The sequence below is a fragment of the Cricetulus griseus genome, chromosome 5, assembly GCF_003668045.3.
Source record: "Cricetulus griseus strain 17A/GY chromosome 5, alternate assembly CriGri-PICRH-1.0, whole genome shotgun sequence".
Classification (NCBI taxonomy): domain Eukaryota; kingdom Metazoa; phylum Chordata; class Mammalia; order Rodentia; family Cricetidae; genus Cricetulus; species Cricetulus griseus.
Window position 1 is genome coordinate 118,395,558 of NC_048598.1, and position 23,386 is coordinate 118,418,943.

Consider the following 23,386-nt stretch of genomic DNA (forward strand, 5'->3'; position numbering starts at 1 on the left):
GCAGTACACCACCACACACAGCTCCCAGTTGTTTAAAATAGGTTTCCAGATGATTCCAATGTGCAACAAGTACAGTCCGGGCATGATGAAAACATATTATTCCAGGTGGCATGCCTATATAGCCTGTTTTTGTTCTTCTGAGTTAGGTTTTAGGCTGTGGGATTGTTTAAAAGCTGCCCAGGTGGTTCTGGTATGCAGAGGCCAGTCTAGCACAGTTTAAGGGGCAACAGTGAAAATATCACCAAGGTTCCTAAAGCTGTTTTTCTTCAAGATAATGCAAAGCCAGGTGTGGTAGCACACCCCTGAAATCCCAGCACTCGAGATACTGCAGCAGGTGGACTGACAAAAGCCCAAGTCCGTTCATGGCTACATACCAAGACTGTCTCTAAAACCAAAAAGTTGTGTATCAGGGTAGCTAGTTCACTGAGTAAAAGCACTTGTCCTCTGGCCTCCACACACATACCATCGCATGTGCACAGCCATGCATGTGTGTGCACACACAAAGACACACACACACACACACACACACACACACACACACACACACAAACAAACACACACACACACACATTGGGTTTTTTTCTTTTGTTTTTTGGACATGGTTAACTGTGTAGCCCAGATTATCCTGGAATTCACTCTGTAAACCAGGCTGGTCTTAAATTCGAAGAGATCCACCTTCCTCTGCCTCCTGAGTGCTGGGTTTAGACACATGGGCCACAACACCTGGCTAGGAAAATGTAACCTTTAAAGTCCAATAAATAACACACATAACAATAGTTACAGTAGACACCAGATGCTGATTTACTCAATGGCCTGGGAAGGAAAATGCATTGGAGGAAATCCACAAACTTGCTCAGGGCCAGGAATGAAGGCCTGTTATCAGTATAGTTTTTCACTCCAGGACACCAAGCTTTATGGTTCCAGGCCTTCCAGTAGTCATCTTAGGTCATCTGAGGATCTACATATACCCACGCTTCAGGCGTGACTGTGTCCAGGTGGAGAGTGTTGCTGATGTTGGGAGTAGATGCCCTTTGACTCTGTCTTAATTCTCCTGGGAGGCCTTAGGAAACTCCGGGACTACGTCCCAAGACAATTTTCCCATTTGTCTTTCTGAGTATCGTTATTACTCCTTCTTTGTAGTGTGAGTGGCAGTCCACACAAGGTAAAGAGGGGGTCCTGCAGTTCTCATCTTATGCCACTCACCCTACTTTCTTATCCCCTATAACTGCATCTTTAAAATGCTATTTTTCTGTCCCACAGTTACACCATTCATGTTGGCCCAGTGAAATTCTTTTTACCTCAGGTCTGCCACAGGATTTTGCCTCCTTGGTTTCCAGGACTCAAAATCTCTACCAGGTTCTAAGCACAGTGCCCATGAGCAAACAGAGCTTGGGAGGGAAGGAGGAAGGGAGAGAGGGAGGGAGGAACCTTCTAGATCCATCTTTTCAACTCACAGGTTTTCTGAAACTTGTGTTTTTGAGGCATATTTTGTATCTTTTGATTAAATCATCTCTAAAATGATTCTGAGTTAAAACCTGACGTGCAATAATTATATATGTGAAGGGCAGTGTGATATTTTCACAGTACAATCAATGTACAGTAATTAAATAAGCACAATCATCATAGCCACTGATTTCTGTTGTTTTTATAGTTAAACCTACATGCCTTATAACCTCAGTTCACAGATATCACTAGAACTTTGATCTTGGATGGGCGGTGGTGGCCCAGACCTTTAATTCCAGCACTTGGAGGCAGAGGCAGGTGGGTTTCTGAGTTTGAGGCCAGTCTGGTCTACAGAGCTATGCAAGGAAACACTGTCTTGGGGGAAAAAAAATTAAACCAAACCAAACTTTGATTTTGGCAATGAGAAATGTATAGGTTGTAGCGGGGTCCTGATCTTTTTGTTGTTGTTGTTGTTTTGTTTTGTTTTTCGAGACAGGGTTTCTCTGTGTAGCTTTGGAGCCTATCCTGGCACTTGCTCTGGAGACCAGGCTGGCCTCGAACTCACAGAGATCTGCTTGCCTCTGCCTCCCGAGTGCTGGGATTAAAGGCGTGAGCCACCAACGCCCGGCGAGGTCCTGTCTTAAAGAGTTCTGCAAACAACACTGAGGAAAAGCATTGATCACCATGGATAACTGGTGAGGGATAGCTAGGGATGCTATTTTTCAACAGAGGGCTTACTTATCAAATGTGAGGAACTGGCTTTAACCCTTAAGACCATGACAAAGAAGTTTATTACCATGTACATCTGAAGAGGAATATAAATCTTTGTTTTATTTTCCCAAGCAAAATGAATTGAGGGGAGATGCTATAAGTTTAAACACTAACCATTAACATCATTGTGGATGTTTTGGAAGACTTAAATTTACAAGTGAACTATAAGTGTTGAATTATGAGCATTAGTTTGGGCAAAGAAAGACTACCCACAAGTATAAAACTTCTCAACAGAGTGGGAACTAAGTATGAAATATGAAATTTTTATCAAGTGTGGTGACAATCCTATCTGAAAACTGGTCACTTCTATTTTCAGCTCTAACAGTGACTCATTGTATGGTTTCAGACAAGTCACCTAACAGCTTTGGACCTCAGCTTCTCTATATGAAAAATGGTTATTAAAATACTGCTAGATAGAGGAACTAGCATTTATTGAGCAACTGTTCTCTGCCCATCATGTGCTGGCCTCTCTGTATTATGCTGTAGTATTTCATTCAATCATAAGGCAAATATTTGTTGAACACTTATCTACAGGAGACTATGCCTGGCCTCAGAAATATATCAGGTCCCAAACAAAACCCTTGCTCTTCCGAGTTTAGACTCCAGTGAATACACACGAAGAGAAATATACAAGGTAGTGACGACTGCTGTGCAGGCAATGAAACAAGATAGCATGCTGGGAAGTAAGCTGAGGGTGGTTACATGTACAGGTTAGCTCTCTGGGAGGTGGTGTAGGTAGGAACTGGGACTAAATAATGAATAGACTGCAGAGTCCAGAGTCTACAAGACCTAAGGAGACCTGCATGTTGGATCATAAGCTGTTAGCAAGGCTGGATGGCTATAAAAAGGTGTCCAAGAGGGATGAGGAGGAAGTCATCACTGGGAAGGCCAAAGAGAGAGGTTGCAATAGCCTTGCGAGCTGTGTGGCTGTGTGATAAGCTGCTTAGGTTTTATTCTAGTTTGCCTGGTTTACCTTTTTTTTTTTTTAGTCACTTTGGGGGCTGGAGATGGCTCAGCAGTTTAGAGCACTGTTTGCTCTCGTAGAAGGCTCTGGTTTGAAATCCAGAACCCTCAAAGTGGCTCGCAACTATCTGTAACTCCAGTTTCAGGAGATCTGATGCCCTCTTCTGTCCTCCAAAGGCACCAGGGACACACGTGGTACATAGACATACATACAAGCAGGCAGGCAAATCACACACAATAAACAAAACTTCAAAAAAAAATCCCTTTGTGTATAGCAACGAATGTGGTTACAGGTCGATAAGAAGGGAAGGAGAAAACAGTAAGGAGGGAGCTGCTGGGTGTGAAAAGCAAAATACTTTTCATAAAGATCTGATAGTTACTATCTCAGGGTTTGTGGGTCACAGTTCTCTGCCACACATTCTGTTCTTCCTCCTTCTTTATTAACAACCCTCTAAAAAATGTAAAAGAATGAAAGAAAAAAAAAACCCACATTCTTAGCTCTTAGGCAATACAGAAACAGAAGGTCCCATGCCTGATTTGATCTGCTTATCTGAGCAGTAGTTTGCAGCCTCTGGCTTAGAGAGGAGAAACTGATTGTTATCTATTTAGGACACAGAACTGATAGGATTTGCTGATGAACTGCCTGTGTGAAGAGAGAATGGAAGAGGAAGCAGAGATAGTTTCAGGCACTGGGTAGAAGGTGGTGCTATTTACAGGGGAGATGAGGAGGAAGCAGATTTGAGAGGCAAAGGAGAGGGGAAGGAAATCTAGAGTTACTCATCTAAGTGGAGTTCTTGAGACAGGCACTGGATGTAGACTCTGCAGCTTAGGGCAGAGGTCAGAGCTAGAGATCCATGTCTGGAAGTTATCGGTCTGCAAATGCATTTAGAGTCATGGGATTGGATGACATCACCAGAGAGCAGCGCAAGTGTTCCAGGGCCAGATCTGGAGAGCTCCATCACTTACAAGACCCCATTGATGGGATTCTCGGGATTAGTCTCCATGCCGGAGAATAGGACACTCGGCAAGTACTGTCAAACTGCTTTCCAAAGGATATTTTTATCTTCATAGAGACTAGCTGTGTCAGCTATGTAAATACACATTGCATGCAGGACTTTACACACGGACGGGAAGGGATGTGGGAGCCAAGGATCCTTACAGGTTGGTGCCCACAAAACTCAGGCCACACTGAAATGTTAGCTGGTTAAAGTGGGTAGCCTGAGAGGCCCAAAGTGCTTCCCAACTACAGAATCACCCAGAAAATTTGTTACAAATGCCACCTCCCCCCAATATAATCCTGTTTGGCCTGGAACTTAATCATGTAGACTAGGCTGGCCTCAAAGTCACAGAGCTCCACCTGCCTCTGCCTCCCAAGTGGTAGGAGTAAAGGCATTTGACACCACTACCCAGCCCCCAAGGCTGACTCACTGAGTGAGTGAGGTGTGTTTTAAGCATGCCCCTTATATAAAAGAAAAGTTCAGAAACCTATGGCTTAGGAATAGACAGGATGTTCTTAACCCCCAAAGACTTTTGTGGCTAAGGAATTTTAGGTTATGTGGCTTGGTATGCTTCAGGACGACAGACATGATAGCCCAGGACTGCTAGGCAGATAGCAGCTTTTACTCTGTGGCGCACTTTCTAGTCCATCACCAGTTCCAAATGAGGCCTTTCCCTCATGCAGATCAGATGGTACCCTCTCCAGTACAGGTGCAGAGTTTATAAGTTTTGGTTCCCTAGAGCTGTCTCCTACCCTCCAGCTCCATAGCACAGAGGCAAGATTTTGTCACTTGTTATTCTGTGTCCTTCTGTGGACTCATTTTCTAATAAGAAAAACATAGCCAGGTATGGTACAATGTGCCTGCGAGTCTGCCATTCAGGAAGCTGAAGCAGGATTGAGAGTCTACCCTCTGGGCTATACATGGAGACCCTGTCCCAAAGAAACAAAAGCAAAGGGATTTACATAACGGTGGTAAAACTGAAGTCAGGATTACAGTTTAGATACATCATATAGTCAATAAATGTATGTTAAGTAGCTAAAAACAAAGGAGAGGCCTTGCTGTTAGGCCTTCTGCAGGAGCCACTGCCTTCATTGATTGTGCCTGAGTGGCAAGCAGTATATTGGGTTAAGAAGAGAAAGCAATGAACAAACTAAACAAAAATCCTTGCCCTTACAAAAAGATACTGTGCTAGTTAGGCGACAAGAAAATACAATAAATAAAATGGAGGCGGTTCTAACTCGGAGAGCTAATAGGGGAAATAGATGATAGGCAGAGACAAAGCGTTGGGGGCTGGGAATGAGTGAGAACGCAGGACAAGAAAAGATTCAAGAGCTGTGTGTGATACAGGAAGTAATCCAACTTCTCAGCCTCAATTTCTCCATTTGCAAAATAATACAGTGTTTTCCTGAGGAAGGCTCTGACCTTTGATTTTTTTTTTCCTGACACAGGGTTTTCATGTGACAATCTGACTGTCCTGGAATGCAACATGCAGACCAGGCTGACCTTGAACCCATAGAGAGAGATCTGCCTGCCTTTGGAAGTGCTGAGATTAAAGGTGCTCACGTTCACCCCTGGCCCTTCATCCCTTTTGAGCTGTGGGGTTGTGTTGCTGTTTCACATTTACTTATTTATCTATCTGTGTGGAAGGGTGGAAGTCAAGGAACAACTTTCGAGGATTGGTTTTCTCTTTCTACCACGCAGGTCCCAGGAATCCTACTCAAGTTTTCAAGCTTGGCAACAGTGCAGCTTTACCCTTGGCTCTCTCACTGGCCCCTGGGATTCTGAATACTGACAGACTCTAAATTCAGGCTATTCTCAATTATTTCTCAACTACATCTTTTTGGAATTTTATGCCCAGGCATTGTTCAATTATAGCAAGAATGCTGCTAAGTCAGTTTGACCAGAAATTCCCCTTACTCCAAATATTTCCTTAGGAGTTGAGCTGTAGTTCTCTTCCTTACCATACAACCCCACTATATGACTCCACAGCTTCCTTGAATAAGGCATTACAGTTCTCCAAGCTAAGTGTCACCAGCACTTTTTAAAATACTACCCAAGTTTGTTATCATCTCATATCCTCAGTTTCTTATCTAAAAACTGAAAACCTCTGCCTAAATTATTTTACAGGGTTTTTGAAAATATCAGATGAGATCACTAAGATAAGTGAAAATAGGCTGTGTTCTGATGGTGAATGCCTGCACATAGGAGGCAGAGATAGCAGAACCACTGCAAGTTCCAGGCCAGCCTGGATCAAAAGATGCTGTCTCAAAAGAAAAAAAAAAGTGAAGGTATTTAAAAATATGCAGCCTATTGTGTAAAAGATGAAAATGTAAAGAAAACATACGCACAGGTACTTTACAGGTTGCAAATCTCGTGCTGGTGGTCAGAAGACCCGTAGGACTTGAGAGGGCAATGAATCAGAACAACATTCGTGTTCATTCCCCTGCGTCGGCAGGGGAAAGGCCTATGCAAATTATCAGGATGTGCTCAGTAGACTGTCAATCTTATCTGAGATCAGGAATAAAACAATCAAACCAAATGTTCCTAAGTGGATGCCACATAAAATATTATATGGCATTTGCCAGATCTTAAAATGCTTAACAACTCTACTATATTTGTGCTTGTTTTGTTTTCGGACTTCTGTTCCAGGAAAAGATTTGGTAGACAAAAAGGAGCTATTAAAAAAAAAAAAAATCAACCATTGAAATCACTAAGGGCAGACAGTTCATCTTCTGGCTATTTTTGCTAAAGTTCAAGAAACATGAATTAAAGTGGATAATGGTTACACACAAACAGGCTACTGTTTATTCTTAGGTGTTGAAGTATGTTTTTTGAGACATGTACCCCAGGCTGGCTTCAACTCACTGTATAGTCCAAACTGGCCTCAATATCAAGGCCATCCTCCTTCCTCAGCCTCCCAAACTCTGGGATTACAGGTACTGAGTGTGGGCTCTTGGTATATTTTTCATCTCTAAATACTTGGTTGTAACATAAAGATGCTAAACTTTTTGTTTGTTTGTTTTTTGTTTTTCGAGACACGGTTTCTCTGTGTAGCTTTGGAGCCTGTCCTGGCACTCGCTCTGTAGACCAGGCTGGCCTCGAACTCACAGAGATCTGCCTGCCTCTGCCTCCCGAGTGCTGGGATTAAAGGCGTGTGCCACCACCGCCCGGTGGCACTAAATATTTTTTAAATTGACTAATAATAGCATTTAGTAACTATTTTGTTAAAGATCACTTAGTTTGATTGCTTTATCACTGGTTTAAAATAAGATGGCTAGGTCTATTGAGTATATGAGGATGTACACCAATAAACACATTACACACGCATAGTGTGGTGTCTAGCAGACAGTAGGTAACAAATCAATGAACGATTCCTATGTGAATCAGCTCACTACGAATGAGTCACTGGGATGTATAGAACACACTTTGGAAACATGCAGTTTCCTCCCTTGACAAAGCTCATCTGGTAAATATTTTATGCTCATCTCTGACTGGACCAAAACATGAGTGTAAATGTTTGGTTAGAGTATAGCTTATCACAGAAGACTACTGATGATTCTATAATAAATAACACTGCGAACATCAAAGTTAGACCAGACTGAATACCAGGTTCAGAGGCGTTAACTGGATACCTGTCAATTCACATCCACCTGTTGGCCTCTACACATCCTCCTCTGAGTTAGTGGCCCACACTCACTGAAAGCCATTAAAACTTCCCTTTGCATTTTTCCTCTTCAGTGCTTCACCGTCCCAACCGCTGCCAGAGTAAGCTTTAGGACACTAATCTCATTCTGTGACTTTAGCCCCAGTCTAAGCAGTCAGTGGGCGGGCCCAAGGTAAGACTTTGTGGCTTTTCCTTATTGGGGCCTGGTTGCTATGGTGTCACCGACTTTAAAACGCGCATGAACCACTTCCGGCAGGTTCAACTAGAAGTACTTCCAGGGCTGCCCATACTTACTATGGCTCACTCGGCGGTCTTTCACGCCAATAAAAAAATAAATAAAGCCTGTTCGAAACAGTATCTGGCAACTCTTCTTCAGCCCCTTAAGCCCGTGGTTTTGACATACTACGGTATCTTCCCTCGATTTTTTTTTTTAAATTATCTGTTAGACATTTTTCTTTCTCTACTAGCCAGTCTCCAAAATGGCGCCGACGGCCTCGCTGGGTCAGAGGCGAGTCACGTGGGTCCTCCCGGTTCCGGCGCGCTGGAGGCCCCGGGTGGTGAACGCGGCTCCGGCACCATGTCTGGTTTGTCTGGCCCACTATGTTGGCCTGGCCCTCGCCCGTGTGCGTTGCTCTTTCTGTTCCTGCTCGGCCCCAGCTCGGTGCTCGCCATCTCCTTCCATCTGCCCGTGAACTCTCGCAAGTGCCTCCGCGAGGAGATCCACAAGGACCTGCTGGTGACGGGCGCGTACGAGATCACCGACCAGTCCGGGGGCGCAGGCGGCCTGCGCACCCATCTCAAGGTGCGGCCCGGGGCGGCGCGGGGGCGGCCGGCGAGACGGCCGGCGGAGGCCGGGGTCGGGCAGGCCGGCGGGCGGGCGAGGGAGGGAGGCCCGGGCTTGACCTGCCCCCCTCCCCGGCGCTCAGGACGTGCGGGGCGCACCGCCCCTTCACCCCGCGCGTTGGGGTTCGCGGGGCGGGGCCGCGCGCCAAAAGTCCGGGCCCTTGGAAGGGTTGTGAGGCGTTGGCGCACCGAGACTCTAGAGAGCTGGCACTATTTCGGCTGTCGTCAGGATCCAGTGTCTGTGAGGGCTCGGGAATCTTGAGCAATAACGTGATTTTCCTGAGATATCTTTAGAGGATCCGTGCGGATTGACATCATAAGACGCCCCAACACCTACAAGATAATGGAGACAATTAAGATTGACTGTGACTAATAAAGTTTCTTATTTGTTAAGCATCTGCCGTGTCACTTCCTGTGCCTCTTACAGGTTGTACCTTTAGTTCAGACACTACCCTATGGGACAGATGGGTACCGTTGAGACTCCGGTAGAAGGAATCAGGGTTCCAGGTGGAACTGAACCCACTAAGTAGATTGACAGAAAAGTGCCTCAATCTTCCTTTTGCTTTTAGTTTGTGATTTCTGGGATTTATTAGAGTCCATTTTTGGTCACTAGACGGTTAGTCTCTAGTGCCTTCTCTTAGCTACAGCCTTGACCCTTGGATGGTGACAACTACTTTACATAATGCCATTTGGTCCCAGTTTTCTGTGGAGTTTTGCTTGGCCAGATTTTTGAATTGTTAATAGTCAGGAGTTGATTGTGTTCTGAGTAATCAACACAATGTGTATTCATTCACAATAAACACTGGTTATTTTTTTGTTTCTTTACAACAGAATGAAGATTTCACATTCTTAAATAGAAGAAACAGCTTAAGTTTTATTTATTTATTTTTATTTTATACATGTGAGTGTTTTGCCTGCATGTATCTGTGTGTACCACGTGGGTGCCTAGGGCCAATGGAGGGCCACCAGATTTCCTAGACCTGGAGTTAGATATGGTTGTGAGCCACCATATGGATGCTGGGAACCCATCCTGGGTCCCATATTAGGCTAGTAGTAGTTTCCTAAGGGCAGGACTTGTTTTCTTGGTTGTATTCATGTATTGCCTTGCTTCTAGTTCGTTGAGTGAAATTAGCGTTCAGTGAAATAGGAACTGTGGTATAGAGTAATGAGCACCTAAGGATGGATTGAAGGCTGTTGACCAGTTTGTGCTTCTACTCACTAGTACTTCACCAACACTCAGTTACTCTCACTTTGTCTGCTGTGTCCTTGCTACTGGCCATCTTAATTGGACTTCTAGAATCCTAAACCCAAATGCCAAGTAGATAATACACAGGAATGAATTGATCCAGGTATTAAAGAAGAAAAGAAAACCAGGAAGCAATGACGATAAAAGGAGTATCACTGGCAGTGGTGGAGAAAGTGAATTTGGAGTGACCAGTACACCCACCCCTCTTTTTTGGTTTTATGCCTCACTGGAAGCCCAGGTTGGCCTGGAACCCTTTATCCTCATGCACACACACACAATAAATTACAACAAAATTCCCCATTTGTTTGAAAAAGACCTATTTAAAATTTATTTGTTGGGGCCAGAGAGATAGCTTAGCAGTTAAGAACAAATATTATACTTGTAGAGGACCTCAGTTAGGTTCCCAGCACCCAATTCTGGCAGCTTATCTCTCCCCGACCCCGCTTTACCACCATATTCATTGGAAAAGGAGTGAGGTATAAATATGGAATCAGATTCAGTTTTATGTTTTTGGCGTGGGTACTTAAGCTGGTGCTGTATGGGACTGGGATGTAGCTTCGTGGTAGAGCACTTGCTTCATGTTCCAGACACTGGGTTTGACCCAGTGCTGAAAAAGTTTACTTACCTCATGGATGGTGCTGTGGGGTTGGGGGCCATTATAGATTCCTAAATTCAAACGTGTTTTAGGGTCCTGCTGCTACAGTAACACAACCCCATAAATTTCATGGCTAGAGAGACCACACTAACCTAACCCAGTGGTTTACTATGTAGAGTGGAATCAGAGAAGAGGAAGGCAGGGGGTTTTCAAGCCAGAAGCAGATATTTATTTGTTTGTTTGTTTGTTATAGCAAAGTCTCATTCTGTAGCCCTGGCTGTCCTGGAACTTGATGTGTAGAACTAGGCTGGCCTCACACTCAGAGAGATCTGCCTGTCTCTGCCTCTGCCTCTGCCTCTGCCTCCTGAGTGCTGGGATTTTTTTTTTTTTTTTTTTTTTTTTTTTAAGACAGTCTTTGTAGCCCAAGCTGGCCTCAGTTTCCTGAGTGCTGGTATTGTAAGACATGTGGCACCAATCTACAAAAACATTGCTTCTTAATTGGGTGTTTATTTTGAAATTGAGAAAAGATTTTTATTTGTGGTATGGCTACCAATACAGTAGTAAGACAACATGCTGCTCTGTTTGCATTTATTCAGATGTTTTTCTGCGATTTTTTTTAAAAGACCATTTGATTACCCTAAAACTGATAATTCATGTAAACAGAACAAATGAAGACTTCATTCTTGGGGTGGGGTGGTTCGAGACAGGGTTTCTCTTTGTAGCCTGGCTCTCCTGGTACTCATGCTGTAGATCAGAGTGGCCTCAAGCTCACAGAGATCCACCTGTCTCTGCCTTCCTAGTGGTGGGATTAAAGTTGTAACTTTTTAATTAGCGATTCTCAGTGTGCTGAATTTTTTAAACATTTATTTCTATGTAATATATGTGTTTCATTTTTACTTATAAGCTCCTTGTTAGCTTGCAACTATAGTATCTATTCACTTAGTTGTACTTCTTAAAGTTGTGACTCTTCCTGCTCAAATACTGCCTCAAGGATCCCTACAGTGTGTTGTCATCTCAGCTTCAAAAGCACACCTCCCAAGCACAAAGCTCCTGCTGGCATGTCAGGCCACAGTACCGGTCTTTGATTAGCCTGTGGGTGACCTCTCTTAGGTCGTCACATACCCTTCAATTGGCTCAGGTACAGTTTGAGTGGAGGTAGGAGAAATGAGGACTTTGTGTAGTACAGTTGGACCACTACATGTGGTATGTGGTGATTGCCCTGAAGGATCGTGGTGAATATACAGTGCTTGTTTTTGTTTGTTTTGAAATAGGGTCTTATCTATCCCAAATTGCTGCAAACTTTGTAGCTCTGTGCCACTGTGACTGTTTTATGTGGTGCTAGGGATAGACCCAGGGCCTCATCGTACATGCAAGGCAAGCACTCTGCATCTCCATCCCCATCCCTTTTTGGAGTGGGATAGGAGGTAGAGCTGAGGGTTGAATCTGGTAGACGAGCATTTTGCCATTGAGTTGTGTCCCCCAGTTCTCATAAGTTACCTTTTAGGCCTTTGACTTGCAAACCTCCTGCCTCAACCTCCCAAGTATTAGTAGGCCTGTGCCACCAGACCAGCCTATGCTTGGATGAACCTTAAGGATTCATCCTGCTGAGAACATTTTAATGTCCAGTGAATGTACCTAGTGCCTATGTTATAGATCTGTGTTTTTCTTGTGTTTACCCGTCTCTTAAGATAAGCGGTAAGTTCTTTGAGTAGTGTGTGTATCCCATTGCATTGCTGTGTCCAGTATAACGCCTAGCACATGGTAGAATTAACAAAAGAAATGAGTGAACAGATAAGTGGTTACCTCACTTCCTCATCTGTGATCCCTCCCTTTCACTTCACTCTCTCACCTTTACTTTAGCCATACTGAGTCTTTCAGATCTTTAAATATAATGTTGTTGTAAGTTGGTCCATTTCTCAGCTTTGGGGCACCTCCTATGTGCTTTCATTATACACTGCTTGACAGGATAGCCTTCTTGGTGTAATGTGGTACTTTTTGATCTCCATAATGTCTTATCCATCCCCCCAGCCCCTACCTGATGATATGGGATGTTTTAATGGAGGGTTCTAGCATTCTGTTTGTGATTCCTCTATTAATCCAAAAATATTTCTTTAATATTTTTGAATGTTAATGGTCTATGAGTTAAAGTCCATGAATTGTAATGAGGAACAACAAAGATAAAACATAAAAGAAGATGGAAAAAACCTGATTTCTGGTAGTGAAAAATATTCTTAAAAGTCAAACAATAAGGGAGGAAGTGATTGGTGGGCAAGGACTATTTAAGTGGTCAGGGAAATCCTCTGGGCAGCTAGTCATGGGTGTGTGGTGTGTGTGTGTGTGATTCTCATGCAAAGACTGCTGTTTCAGACACACTTTGTGTTGAAAATTTCCAGTTGCCTACCTTATCACTCTCTTCCCCACTCATTGCACAAAATGAGGCTGAGGCGTCTGTCCTTAGTAATAGACTATAAAGTCTTTGCTAGGAGTGTCCCCTCGCCATCCATAGTCTATATAGAGATTGCCTTGTTACTTCAGGTCCTAATAAAACCTGTTGTAGGAACTGATGGTCCTAAGTGTAGGAACTGCAGACGTGAACACACAGGCTGAACAGTGATGAGATAGCATTTGTAATACAGTTTCCAGGTTTTTCAGGTAATGATTATATTTCTGGTGTCTATACTGAGAACATTTGTATTGTAGAGGAAAACAATGGCATACTTGTTGCTTATTTCTCAAAGAAGCTTCTCTTTATCAGTAACTACCATGGAAATTGACTCTTTACTTGGGCTTACCTTTTTCTTTGCATAAAAACATGGCTCTTTAAAATTGATATTTAATGTTACTGTTATCAGTGGATTAAGACCAGGCCATTAACTAGATGGTTTGTTTCAGAAGGCCATTTGATTGCATTACAGTCAAGTTTCTTCTTGTATTATATACAAATCTTCTAGCTTTTACTTAAGCCATGGCCTGGTATTTCCTTCTTCATAAAAGTTAAAGGATAGTGTTTCTTCACTGAACTCTTTATTCGGTGATCAGTTGTCTATATAGCTTTGCGTCTTCTGAACTTTAGAAAGGGGGACTGCTTAGATTTTGAAATCAGTGATAACTTCTGAAGACTGTCCAGGTTTTAGAAACAGATTGTAAAGATGACCTGGAGGGGTGCAATGACTTCCATTTCTCAGTTACTGACTGGATGATGCTAAGCCACCGCCTCCATATTCATATCAGCCTGGCAGTGTAGACAGTAGGGCTCTCTGTGAAATCATCCAGCTGGCCCCAGACCAGAATTTGGGCCCCCAAATAAGCCTCAGACTTGAGTGAGGTTGATGTCATCTGCTTTATCCTGCGCCCCAACTTCATTGTTCACCATAATGTGTGGGAAATCAAGAGACTAGTTGTTAAAAAAGAACAAGGCCTTGTTTGTGCCTAAAAGGGTCACGATGGAGGTTTTTACCGTAAATAACTCTGGAACAGTATGAAAAAAAACATTTGATCTGGCTTCACCCCCGCAGTAGTGTTGTTAGGGCAGCAAGTGGTCTTCCATTCTCATTCATCCCTTCCTCTTTCCTCTTCTTCCCGTGTCCACCCCCTCAGTCTAATGTGACTGTTCCTGTGTTAATGTAGCAAATGCTGATAGAAGCAGGGAGAGAGCATCGCCTGCTAGCCCACCAGTGCTTGGAAGTTTTCCATTTCTGATTCTCAACAGTTGTACAGGAACCCCCTTCTCTGATCATATTTTACCTTAAACACCATGGGCTTATTGTGCTGTGTCATTAGTGAATTGGGTGGAAAATTTGGAGGAATTTAGTGTTGAATGCTGTTTGCTCCTTGGCTTTGTTCTCAGTATAATCTGTGTGTTATTCTGACTTCCAGAAATACAGTTGATAGACTTTGTATTTGCTGTTGACTGGGAGTCAGGGGAGGGGCTAGAGAGATGGCTAAGTGGGTTTGAATTAGCAGGTATTCTTTTATTATTACTATTATTATCTTGATTTTTTTTTGAGACAGGGTTTCTCTGAATAGCTTTTGCTGTTCTGGAACTCACTCTGTAAACCTGGCTGTCCTCGAACTCACAGAGATACACCTGCCTCTGCCTTCAGAGTGCTGGGATTAAGCTTGGCTGCAGGTACTATTCTTGCAGAAAACTTGAGTTTGGTCACTTGCTCCCCACTGGGTGGCTTACAACCACCTATAAATCCAGCTCCAGGGCCTTCTGCACCTCCACATGTAATTAAAAATAAAAATAAATTTTACAAAAAAGTAGAAGAAAGATCAAATTCTGTTCATGTTTTTTGTTTTTGAGATACAGTGGCAACTTGTGGTTTGCATATTCTTTATTCAGGAAGTTGACCTCAGAGCTTCTAGAATACTCACTTTACCTAACCCCTGCCCTAAGGTAAGCCAGACTCAAACTTGCTGTGTAGCTGAGGATAACTATGGTGTGTGTGTGTGTGTACACGTGTAAGAATCCCATGTGAGCATGTGGAAGTAGAGGGCAACCTGCAGGAGTTGGTTTTCTGTTTTTACGGTGTGGATTCCAGGACTGGATTCAGGTAATCAGGCAGTCATCGGGCATCCATACTGGCCATCTTGCCTGCTGTGGCCTTTTGGAAATGTCATTCTTTTCCCAGACTGGAACTAGTTTGTTTGAGATAGTCTTACCTAGAAGCCTTGATACTCTAGTCTGAGACTGATCTCAAAATTGATCCTTCCTCTGCCTTCCAAGTGTTGGGATTACAGGCAGGAGCAGCAGACCTGACTTCCTGTTGGATTATTCCTGTAGTTTACTCTTTATCAGATTAAAAACCACATCTGTGTTGGTTAGAGTTTTTATTGCTGTGATAGAACACCATGACCAAAAACAACTTGATCTTACAACTTGTAGTCTAGGAAGTCAGGGTATAAACCTGGAGGCAGAAACGGAATCAGGCATGGTGGAATGGGGCTTACTGGCATGCTCAATGTTTTCTTCTGTTATTCAGGACCACCTGCCCAGGGGTGGTACTGCCCCCAGTGAGCTAGGCTCTCCTGCATCAATCATTAATCAAGAAAATTTTCTCAATTGAGGTTCCCACTTCTTAAAATGACTCTAGGTTGTGTCGCATTGTGTCACAAAACACTAGCCAGCTCATTGGCTCTCCTTTCTGCTTTGCCAGGCTTTGGACCCTGCAGTTTCTAAGGATCCCACTGTTCCCCTGAAGATGGATCCCGTTGTCGCCCTCTATCCCCATGCAGTGACCATCTGGGCCCCGGTGTCCTTGGGTTGCGTTAGCACAGCATACTGCCCTGCCTGCCGTCTCTTAACACAGTTTGTGAGAAGAATGAGGACAGCCTGACGGTTTAGGGAGTGCTGAGTTAGGACTAGCAGACAATAACATTCTATTGAGTGCTTGTGACAGGCACTCTTCCAGGCCTTGACCCTCTTCAGTGATCTTATGGAGTATGCACAACTGTCCTTACATTGTGAGTAAGGCATGCCTTGTCAAAGTTTACAGCCAGTAAGTGTTGTAGCTGTGATTTAAGCTTAGGCCACTAGAACCTTCCATCATGTTTCTACCCTTTGTTTTGTTGTTTGTTTGTTTGAGTCTGGGTCTCATAGCCCAGCTGGCCATGAACTCTGTGGAATCCTCCTGACCCTCTGCCTCTGCCTCTGCCCAAGCGCTGAGATTGTTGACATGCACTACCATGCCCAGCTTAGAACCTCACAGCTTTTAAAAAATTATTATTTTACATGAATGGGTGTTTTGTTTGCATGTGTATCTGTGTACCACATTCATGTCTGGTCCGGAAGGAGACCTTGGATCCCCTGAGACTGGTGTCACTGATGATTTTGAGCCATCAAGCAGATCTTGGGGGTTGAACTGGGTGTTCTGCAAGAGCAACAAGTGCTCCTTCCTAACCGCTGAGCCATCTCTCCAGCCATAACCTTTCATCTTAACTAACATCCTGTATTGTCTCAAAGAAAGGAAGGAGGTTATCTTTGTTGAAAGTATTTTTATTCTGTACTAGAGCTTATAGGAGGGACCTACAAGGTTGGTGATTGTCCTTAAAGTCATTTACTCAGTATTCCATTGGACTAACCAGAACCTAAGAGGATAAGAGTGAAGATAAGGGCCAACTTATAGGGAGTTACATCTTCACATTTCTGTTAAATTTATTTTAAACAAATTTTAACAGCACTTGGAAGGCAGAGGCAAGTGGATCTCTGTGAGTTCAAAGCCAGCCTGGTCTACAAATCTGAGTTCCAGGACAGCCAGGGCTGTTACATAGAGAAACCCTGTCTTGGTGGGGGGGGGGGCAATAAAACATATGTAAAATTATTTTATGTGTGTGTTGCTTGTATACATGTCTGTGCACCATGTGCAAGCCTGCTGCCTACCAAGACCAGAAGAGGGTGTTGGATCCCCTGAACTAGAGTTAGATTTTGTTGTTAGCCACTGTGTGGGTGCCGAGAATCCAACCTGGGTGCTTTGGAAGAGCAGCCAGTACTCTTAACTGCTGAGCCATCTTTCCAGCCCCTAGGGTGACTCTTTTGTCTGATGATTTTCTCATGATGAAACTGGGTGTGTGGGGGGACTACAAAGGTTAAATGTCATTCTTAACACCTATCAACATGACTTGTCACATTGTCACATCATTGGCTGAATTAGTGTTTGTGAGGCTTCTCCACGGTAGCTATTCTTTATGCTGTGCTCTTTGAGGTGAAGTCATTTAGTGCAGTCAGCCCACACTTAAGGAGGGGAGTTCAATTCGCTTCCTTGAGGGTGTGGTACCAGTCTGCTGAAAGAGGCTTGCCTCTTCTCCCTCAGTTGTTCAGCCGTGCAGTACTGGTGGATTCATAGACACTGTATTCTTCAGATCACAATCCATTTCCACTTTATCAGGTTTCCCAGATTGTTTCCCACTTGGCTGTTCAGAACACTTTCCTTGGGCTTGTCTCTTTGACACACTCCCGTCCTCGGGGTTTGTTTTTGAGGGCTTCCTCACTGTCTGGCACTGTAAGATGTTAGGATCATGTGTATTTTCTGAATGGTCCTAGAGTCCAGGTTCCCCATTTCTCCAGGGAACCCTGTTTTTGTTTATTGGATTGTCTGTGGTTAGAATAGAGATAATATTGTTAGTAAGTCTTTTTTTGTTTGTTTGTTTTTGTTTTTGTTTCTGATGCCTCCTCCCAACAATTGTAGCAACAGGTGGACAAATAGTCCCACCCTTGCAGTTTTAGAGCCAGGCTGGTGTTCTGTGGGCAGGAGTGGGGTGGGCTGGAGAAGAGGGTCCGTGGTTCAGGGCCAGGTAGAGAGCCAGGGCCTGGGAACACTCAGGTTCCTCTAGGTCCTGGTGCAGTGCTGTATGAAATCAGGCCATCAGCAATACAGAGAAAGGGTCAGGTCACTATGAGCACCCACATGAACTCACTCTATTTGTGTCTTTAGCAGGCTGTGGTTGAAAATGACAGGGGCCTTCCTGATAAATGGTTCATGCTCAGTTCCAGGAAAATTGCCCCGGAGATAAATTTGTAGGCTTTCATCACTATAAACAAATCATATATAGCTCAGCTTGCTTTTCTTCCAGTCTTTTCGTTTCCATTTCAAGCAGACTTAAGGTCAAAAGTACCATACAGACCCCAGGCTCTTGAAATACTTGCTCCTTCCTCCACATACACACTGTTCTATTTTATTCTGAAGTGCTTTTTTGACCTGAGCTACTTAGAGCTCCTTCTGCATTCTGGCAGGGTGTTGTCTTGAGTGTTTAGTTATGGAATTGGTCAGCAGGTGGGCCTCAAGACCAACTCAAGAACCTGCTCCTCGCCACTGCTTAGACTAATCCAAGATAGAATTCTAGATGAGTTTATCTCCCCCATGACCCATTTTCTCACTTAGTTGACAGTTTCAGTGTGAGTATTCACAATCTTGACATCAACTACTCTGCTTATACAATTAACACCTTTTCCTCTCTTTTCAAGTCGTGAATTTTGGTTTGCTTTTCATTAGAAACTGTTACCTAGAAACAAAATTTTATTGCTTCCTATTCCATGATGTCATTTATGGATGAATTTTAGAGCTTAATATTACCTTTGTTTAACCAGAGAACTCTGTGATTAATTACTACAAGTATTTTTGTTGTTTAGCCAGGCAGGGTGATTTGTGGCTGTAATCCCATCTCCAGGGAGTACGCTTCAGGAGTAGGATCCCATAGTGAGATTATCCAAGTTTGATGCCTGTTGAGTTCCAGCCCAGCTGTAATCAAAATTTGGTAATTAAAGGAAAGTTAAAGAACACATTTGTGCCTGGCTTAGTGGTGCACAACTTTAATGCCAGCACTAGGGAGAAAAAGGCAGGCAGATTTCTAAATTCAAGGCCAGTCTGGTCTATAGAGGGAGTTCCAGGGCAGCCAGAGCTACACAGAGACACCTGTCTTGAAAAACCAAAACAATAACAAACAAGACAAAAAGCAATATCATTTGCTTGGACTGCAATCCTAGCTCTTGGGACTGAGGCAGAGGGTTACCACAAATTCCAGGCTACCCAGTGCTACAAGGCAAAACCTTACCTGGAAACCAATAAATAAATTAATTCATCATTTCAGCCCATAGGCTTTGTGGGCTCTGATTAATCCCTGAGTTTGGCCCAGTTTCCTATTCTTTAATTTATCACCTGCTGGTTTATATAATGATGTTAGGGTTAGGGGATGTGATTTTTTTTTTCTTTGTAAGTCTAATAGCTTTGCTGTTAAATAAGTGCAGCTATTTATAATTGATAGAAATCTTACTGGTTTTTAGGAAAATATTAAGATGTTAGAATGCCCAGCAGTTCGAGTGAGTTAGTCTAACCTGAAAGCTCAATTGCTTGGATTCCTAAGAATCCAATAACTACTCTCACATGGTTGGGTTAGCTTGAGTGATGAGGATCAAATCATGATGTCCAAAGGAGCTCTAAGTCTCCTTGCACATTATGTCATGCTGATGAAAGGCAGTGGGTTGGGGGTTGGTGTAGGGGTCCTTGCAAGCGTCACAGCTGCCAGGGAAATGATCCTCGTAAAATGAAACTCTGGTCAGCACGACTTAGCTAGTGCTGGGTCAAATGCTTCTGGAGTCTGACCAAGTGTTTTATTTTCCTTAGACATTTAAACACAGTGAAACTTTGGGGAAAGCTTTCCATGTGACAGTTAACACAACAAAACTTTGGGACTGGCTATATTCCTTTAACCAAACACCTGTGACCTTGACTGTAGGAGTGAATTTTGTTGATTGATAACAGTGTTCAGGATAAGGGCTTAGGGAGGAAGGGTTTGTAATAGCGTATAGATGTGTTCTATTGACTGAGAGGATTGCTGGGCATCTGGGGGATTTGGGTGAAGGCTGGCACTATAGAATAGCAAAAGATCAGGTTGTTAGACAGCATCCACTCCAGCCTCCCAGGTGAACAGGCACCGTTTCCTCCCTTTGAAGATAAAAGGCTGTGTGTTTAACAATTCTGGTTTCTAGTACTTTCTGTAAGCTGAGACCTCTCTAGATTGGGGGCTGGAGAGATGGCTGTACAATTCAAGTTCTTTGTTTCTCTTGCAGAGGTTCTGGGTTCGGTCCCAGCAGCCCCAAGGTAACTCCATCTGTAGCTCCAGTTTCGGAATATATAATGTCTTTTGGCCTCTAGGCACATGTGTTACACGTACATACATGCAGGCAGAATACTCATGCATATAAAATTAAATTTAAAAATGTTTTTAAAAGGTGGGTTCTTCATTCAGCCCTCTAGTAATACAGTTGCATCTTTGCCCTAGAATGAACTTAACCTCTAATGGTTTTTTTCAGATGTCATTGAACAGACAGAACAAGTAGTCCTTCTATGACTGTAGTTTCTCAGCACAGTGTAGAGGGGGTCAATTAGAAGTACCAGTTGGAGGTATGAATTGTTGTGGAGGCCTTTAGAGGAACACAGCTGAGTTCTTGATTTATGTTGCAAATCACTCTGTGCAGCATTGTTACCAATGCTTCAATAAGAGTTTATGGCCTGCATTTAAGTACTTTTATAATCTGGAAAGGCTCCTTTCATTAAATTAAAAAAAAATCATTGAAGGACACTTTTAATATTTTAGGAGAAAATTAAAGTGATCATAATGTCTCTTCTAGGAAATAAGGTGGTTGGGCAAATGTGTGCTGGCTCTCATAAATGCTGTTAAATTGAGTTGTTTGTCTAAGCGGTGACTGGGTCCCCTTCCTTGTGTGAGTGTGGAGAAGATGAAATCTGATTGTTCACTGCTGTAAGCTGTTGTCCTCTACTGGTTCTCTTACGATTAAACACATGTGAACAACCTGCAGGTATACTCCCTTTAGAATTAGACTAGTGGCAGAAGCAATAGTGAAATCTCTTTTACCTAGATTCACCCTAGAAACATTCTGTGTTGTTTGAGACACCATTCATAGGAGATTAATCAAATTGGAGTTTTCACATCAGCTGTGTTCCTACCTTTTTAATTTTTTTTTCAGATTTATTTTATATGTATGAATGTTTTGCCTAAATGCATGTATGCTGTATCACATGTGTGCATGGTACCTAAGGAGGTCAGAAGAGCATGTCATATCCTCTGGAACTGGAGTTATGGATGGCTGTGAGCTCACATTTGGGTGCTAGGAATCAAACCCAGGTCCTCTGCAAAAGCAACAAGTGCTCCAAACCACAGAGCCGTCCCTTCAGTCTGCCATTTTGAACTTTCCTTAAGAGATGTCAGTGTGCTTTTGAGAGGCTGGCAGTAGGAAAGTGAGTGTTTAGTGGGTGGGCTGATTGTGAAAAAAGGAAGTGTGGCACCACACTGGCTACATTAGTTTGGGATTTGGGAAGTTGCCAGACCATTTTGCTTGCTTGCTTTTCTCCTTAATTGATTATTTAGGAAAAGTATCCCGTGCACAGAGACTTTAAGGAATCTTCAGGGCCAAGTGTTCCTTTGCTGAGCTCATGACCCCTGGGCTACCTACTGATGCCTCAGGTGTGAATGCAGATGAGCAGTGCTGTGGCCCATTCGAGAGGACTGTCAGTCGCTGGAAGCTCTTACCTCTCTTCTTCCCGTGGTTGCTGTTCATCCTTCAGCTCATTCTCCCAGGGCTACCGTGCGCTCCACAGCCCTGTGCCCCTGCAGCAGTGGTTCTCTGCAGTGCATTCCACCTGTCCTTTCTCTGCGTCTTGCTTTCAGCTTCAGTTTTGGTGTAATTGATAAACAGAAGTTGTATATACGATGTTGGTGCTTTCATTAACCTAGTTAATTAGATTATTTCATCACTTCATGCCAAAAGCCAACAGGTACACAAAAAGGTGTCTATCATCATTGATCATCACAGAAATGCAAAACTGAAATGGCAAAAGGGAATAGATAAATAACCTTTCCCTCACTTACCCAGTGACCACAGATCTCAGGATTTCAGCTGGCTCCCAGGTTAATGGATGAGTGAAAGGCAGAAACACTGAACTAATATTAACCAATGTTATTAGAGAACTTGGGAGTTTTATTAACACACCCTTTTAAATTTGTCTAATAAGTTAACTTTCCTTAGTTATTATTTTTCCAAAACAAAATAGCTTTATTGTTTTTCTTGCTAAGTAACATATGCCAGTGTAGAAAATTAAGAAAATAGAAGGGCTATTAAAAAAAAAAAAAAAAAAAAAAAAAAAAAGGCTGATTTGAGTTCAATTCCCAGAATCCTCATGGTGGAGACAGTCAGCTTTCTTAAGTCACCCTCTTACTTCCACATGTGTGGTATGGCTCCTGTCCTTCTTGAAATATATAAGTAAATATATATAACAAAACGGGGTGTGTGTGTGTAAATAGGAAGTCCTACCTTTCAGAATTAACTACTCTTAAAATGTACTTCTACTTAGCCAGTGGTACATGGTAGTACATATCTGTGAGTTTGAGGTTAGCCTGGTCTATGTAGTGAGTTCTGGAATGGCCAAGACTTCATAATGGGGAGACACTGTCTCAAACCAACAACAAAACAAAAAGTGCTTCTACTTCCATGTATGGTGGAACCAAAGGAAGTATTAATATATTTGTGTATTTAAGTGTAAATATTTATATAAGCATTTTCAATCATTGCATACATTCCTTGCTGTCTTGGAACCCTTTTGGAGCTTCAGCAGCACCTTGTCAGAGCAGTGTACCTGCGAGCTGGAAGTCTCTGCAGTCCCTAGGAGCTGTCAGGGCTGCTGTGGGAAAGGCCCTGAGAAGGCTTGGCGCTCTTCAGTGGAGAACAGTGGTGGCTGCTGGACAAGTTGATGTACTTTGGATCTGGATTTGCTATACTTTTCCTTATAGTAAAACACCAGCTACTTAAGAAGTAAAGTAGTTGGGCTGGAGAGTCATCTCAGCACTTAAGAGCACTAATGCTCTTCCATGGGACCTGGGTTCAATTCCCAGAACCAAATTGGCAGTTCACATATGTCTATAACTCTACTTCTAGGGGATCTGACACTGTCTTCTGGCTTTGTAGGCACTAGGCGTGCACATGGTACACAGACATACATGCAGGCAAAACACTCATACACATTGAAAAAAAAATTTTTTTTTTTTTTTTTTTTTTGAGACAGGGTCTCTATATAGTCCTGACTGACCTAGAACTCACTATGTAGATCAAGCTGATCTTGAACTCAGAGATCTGCCTGTCTCTCCCAGTGCTGGGATTGAATGTGTGCCCCACTACACCCAGCTAAATAATTAAGGTATTTTAATGTATCCATTCTACAAATATGAAGAATGTGTTGGGCCAGGTATGGAAGCACATGCCTTTAATCCCAATACTCTGGAGACAGAGGCAGTGGATCTCTGGGAGTTCAACACTTCCCTGATCTGTATAGCTGGGTTACATATGTTGAACT

The 23,386-nt window shown here is 43.1% G+C and overlaps 1 protein-coding gene and 1 long non-coding RNA gene across 2 annotated transcripts in view; one reads left to right on the top strand and one right to left on the bottom strand.

Moving 5' to 3' along the window:
• The window catches only part of LOC103163968, a 51,231-nt gene extending 42,976 nt beyond the window's left edge, over nucleotides 1-8,255 (bottom strand). The window contains exon 1 of the long non-coding RNA XR_004770024.1: nucleotides 8,134-8,255. This is a non-coding gene — a long non-coding RNA (uncharacterized LOC103163968). The remainder of the gene's footprint in view (nucleotides 1-8,133) is intronic.
• A 107-nt stretch (nucleotides 8,256-8,362) lies between these two features.
• Tmed10 (transmembrane p24 trafficking protein 10) overlaps nucleotides 8,363-23,386 on the top strand; it is a 36,685-nt gene continuing 21,661 nt past the window's right edge. Inside the window, exon 1 of the mRNA XM_027418548.2 lies at nucleotides 8,363-8,641. Coding sequence (XP_027274349.1) covers nucleotides 8,417-8,641 — 225 coding nt within the window. The 5' untranslated portion in view covers nucleotides 8,363-8,416. The remainder of the gene's footprint in view (nucleotides 8,642-23,386) is intronic.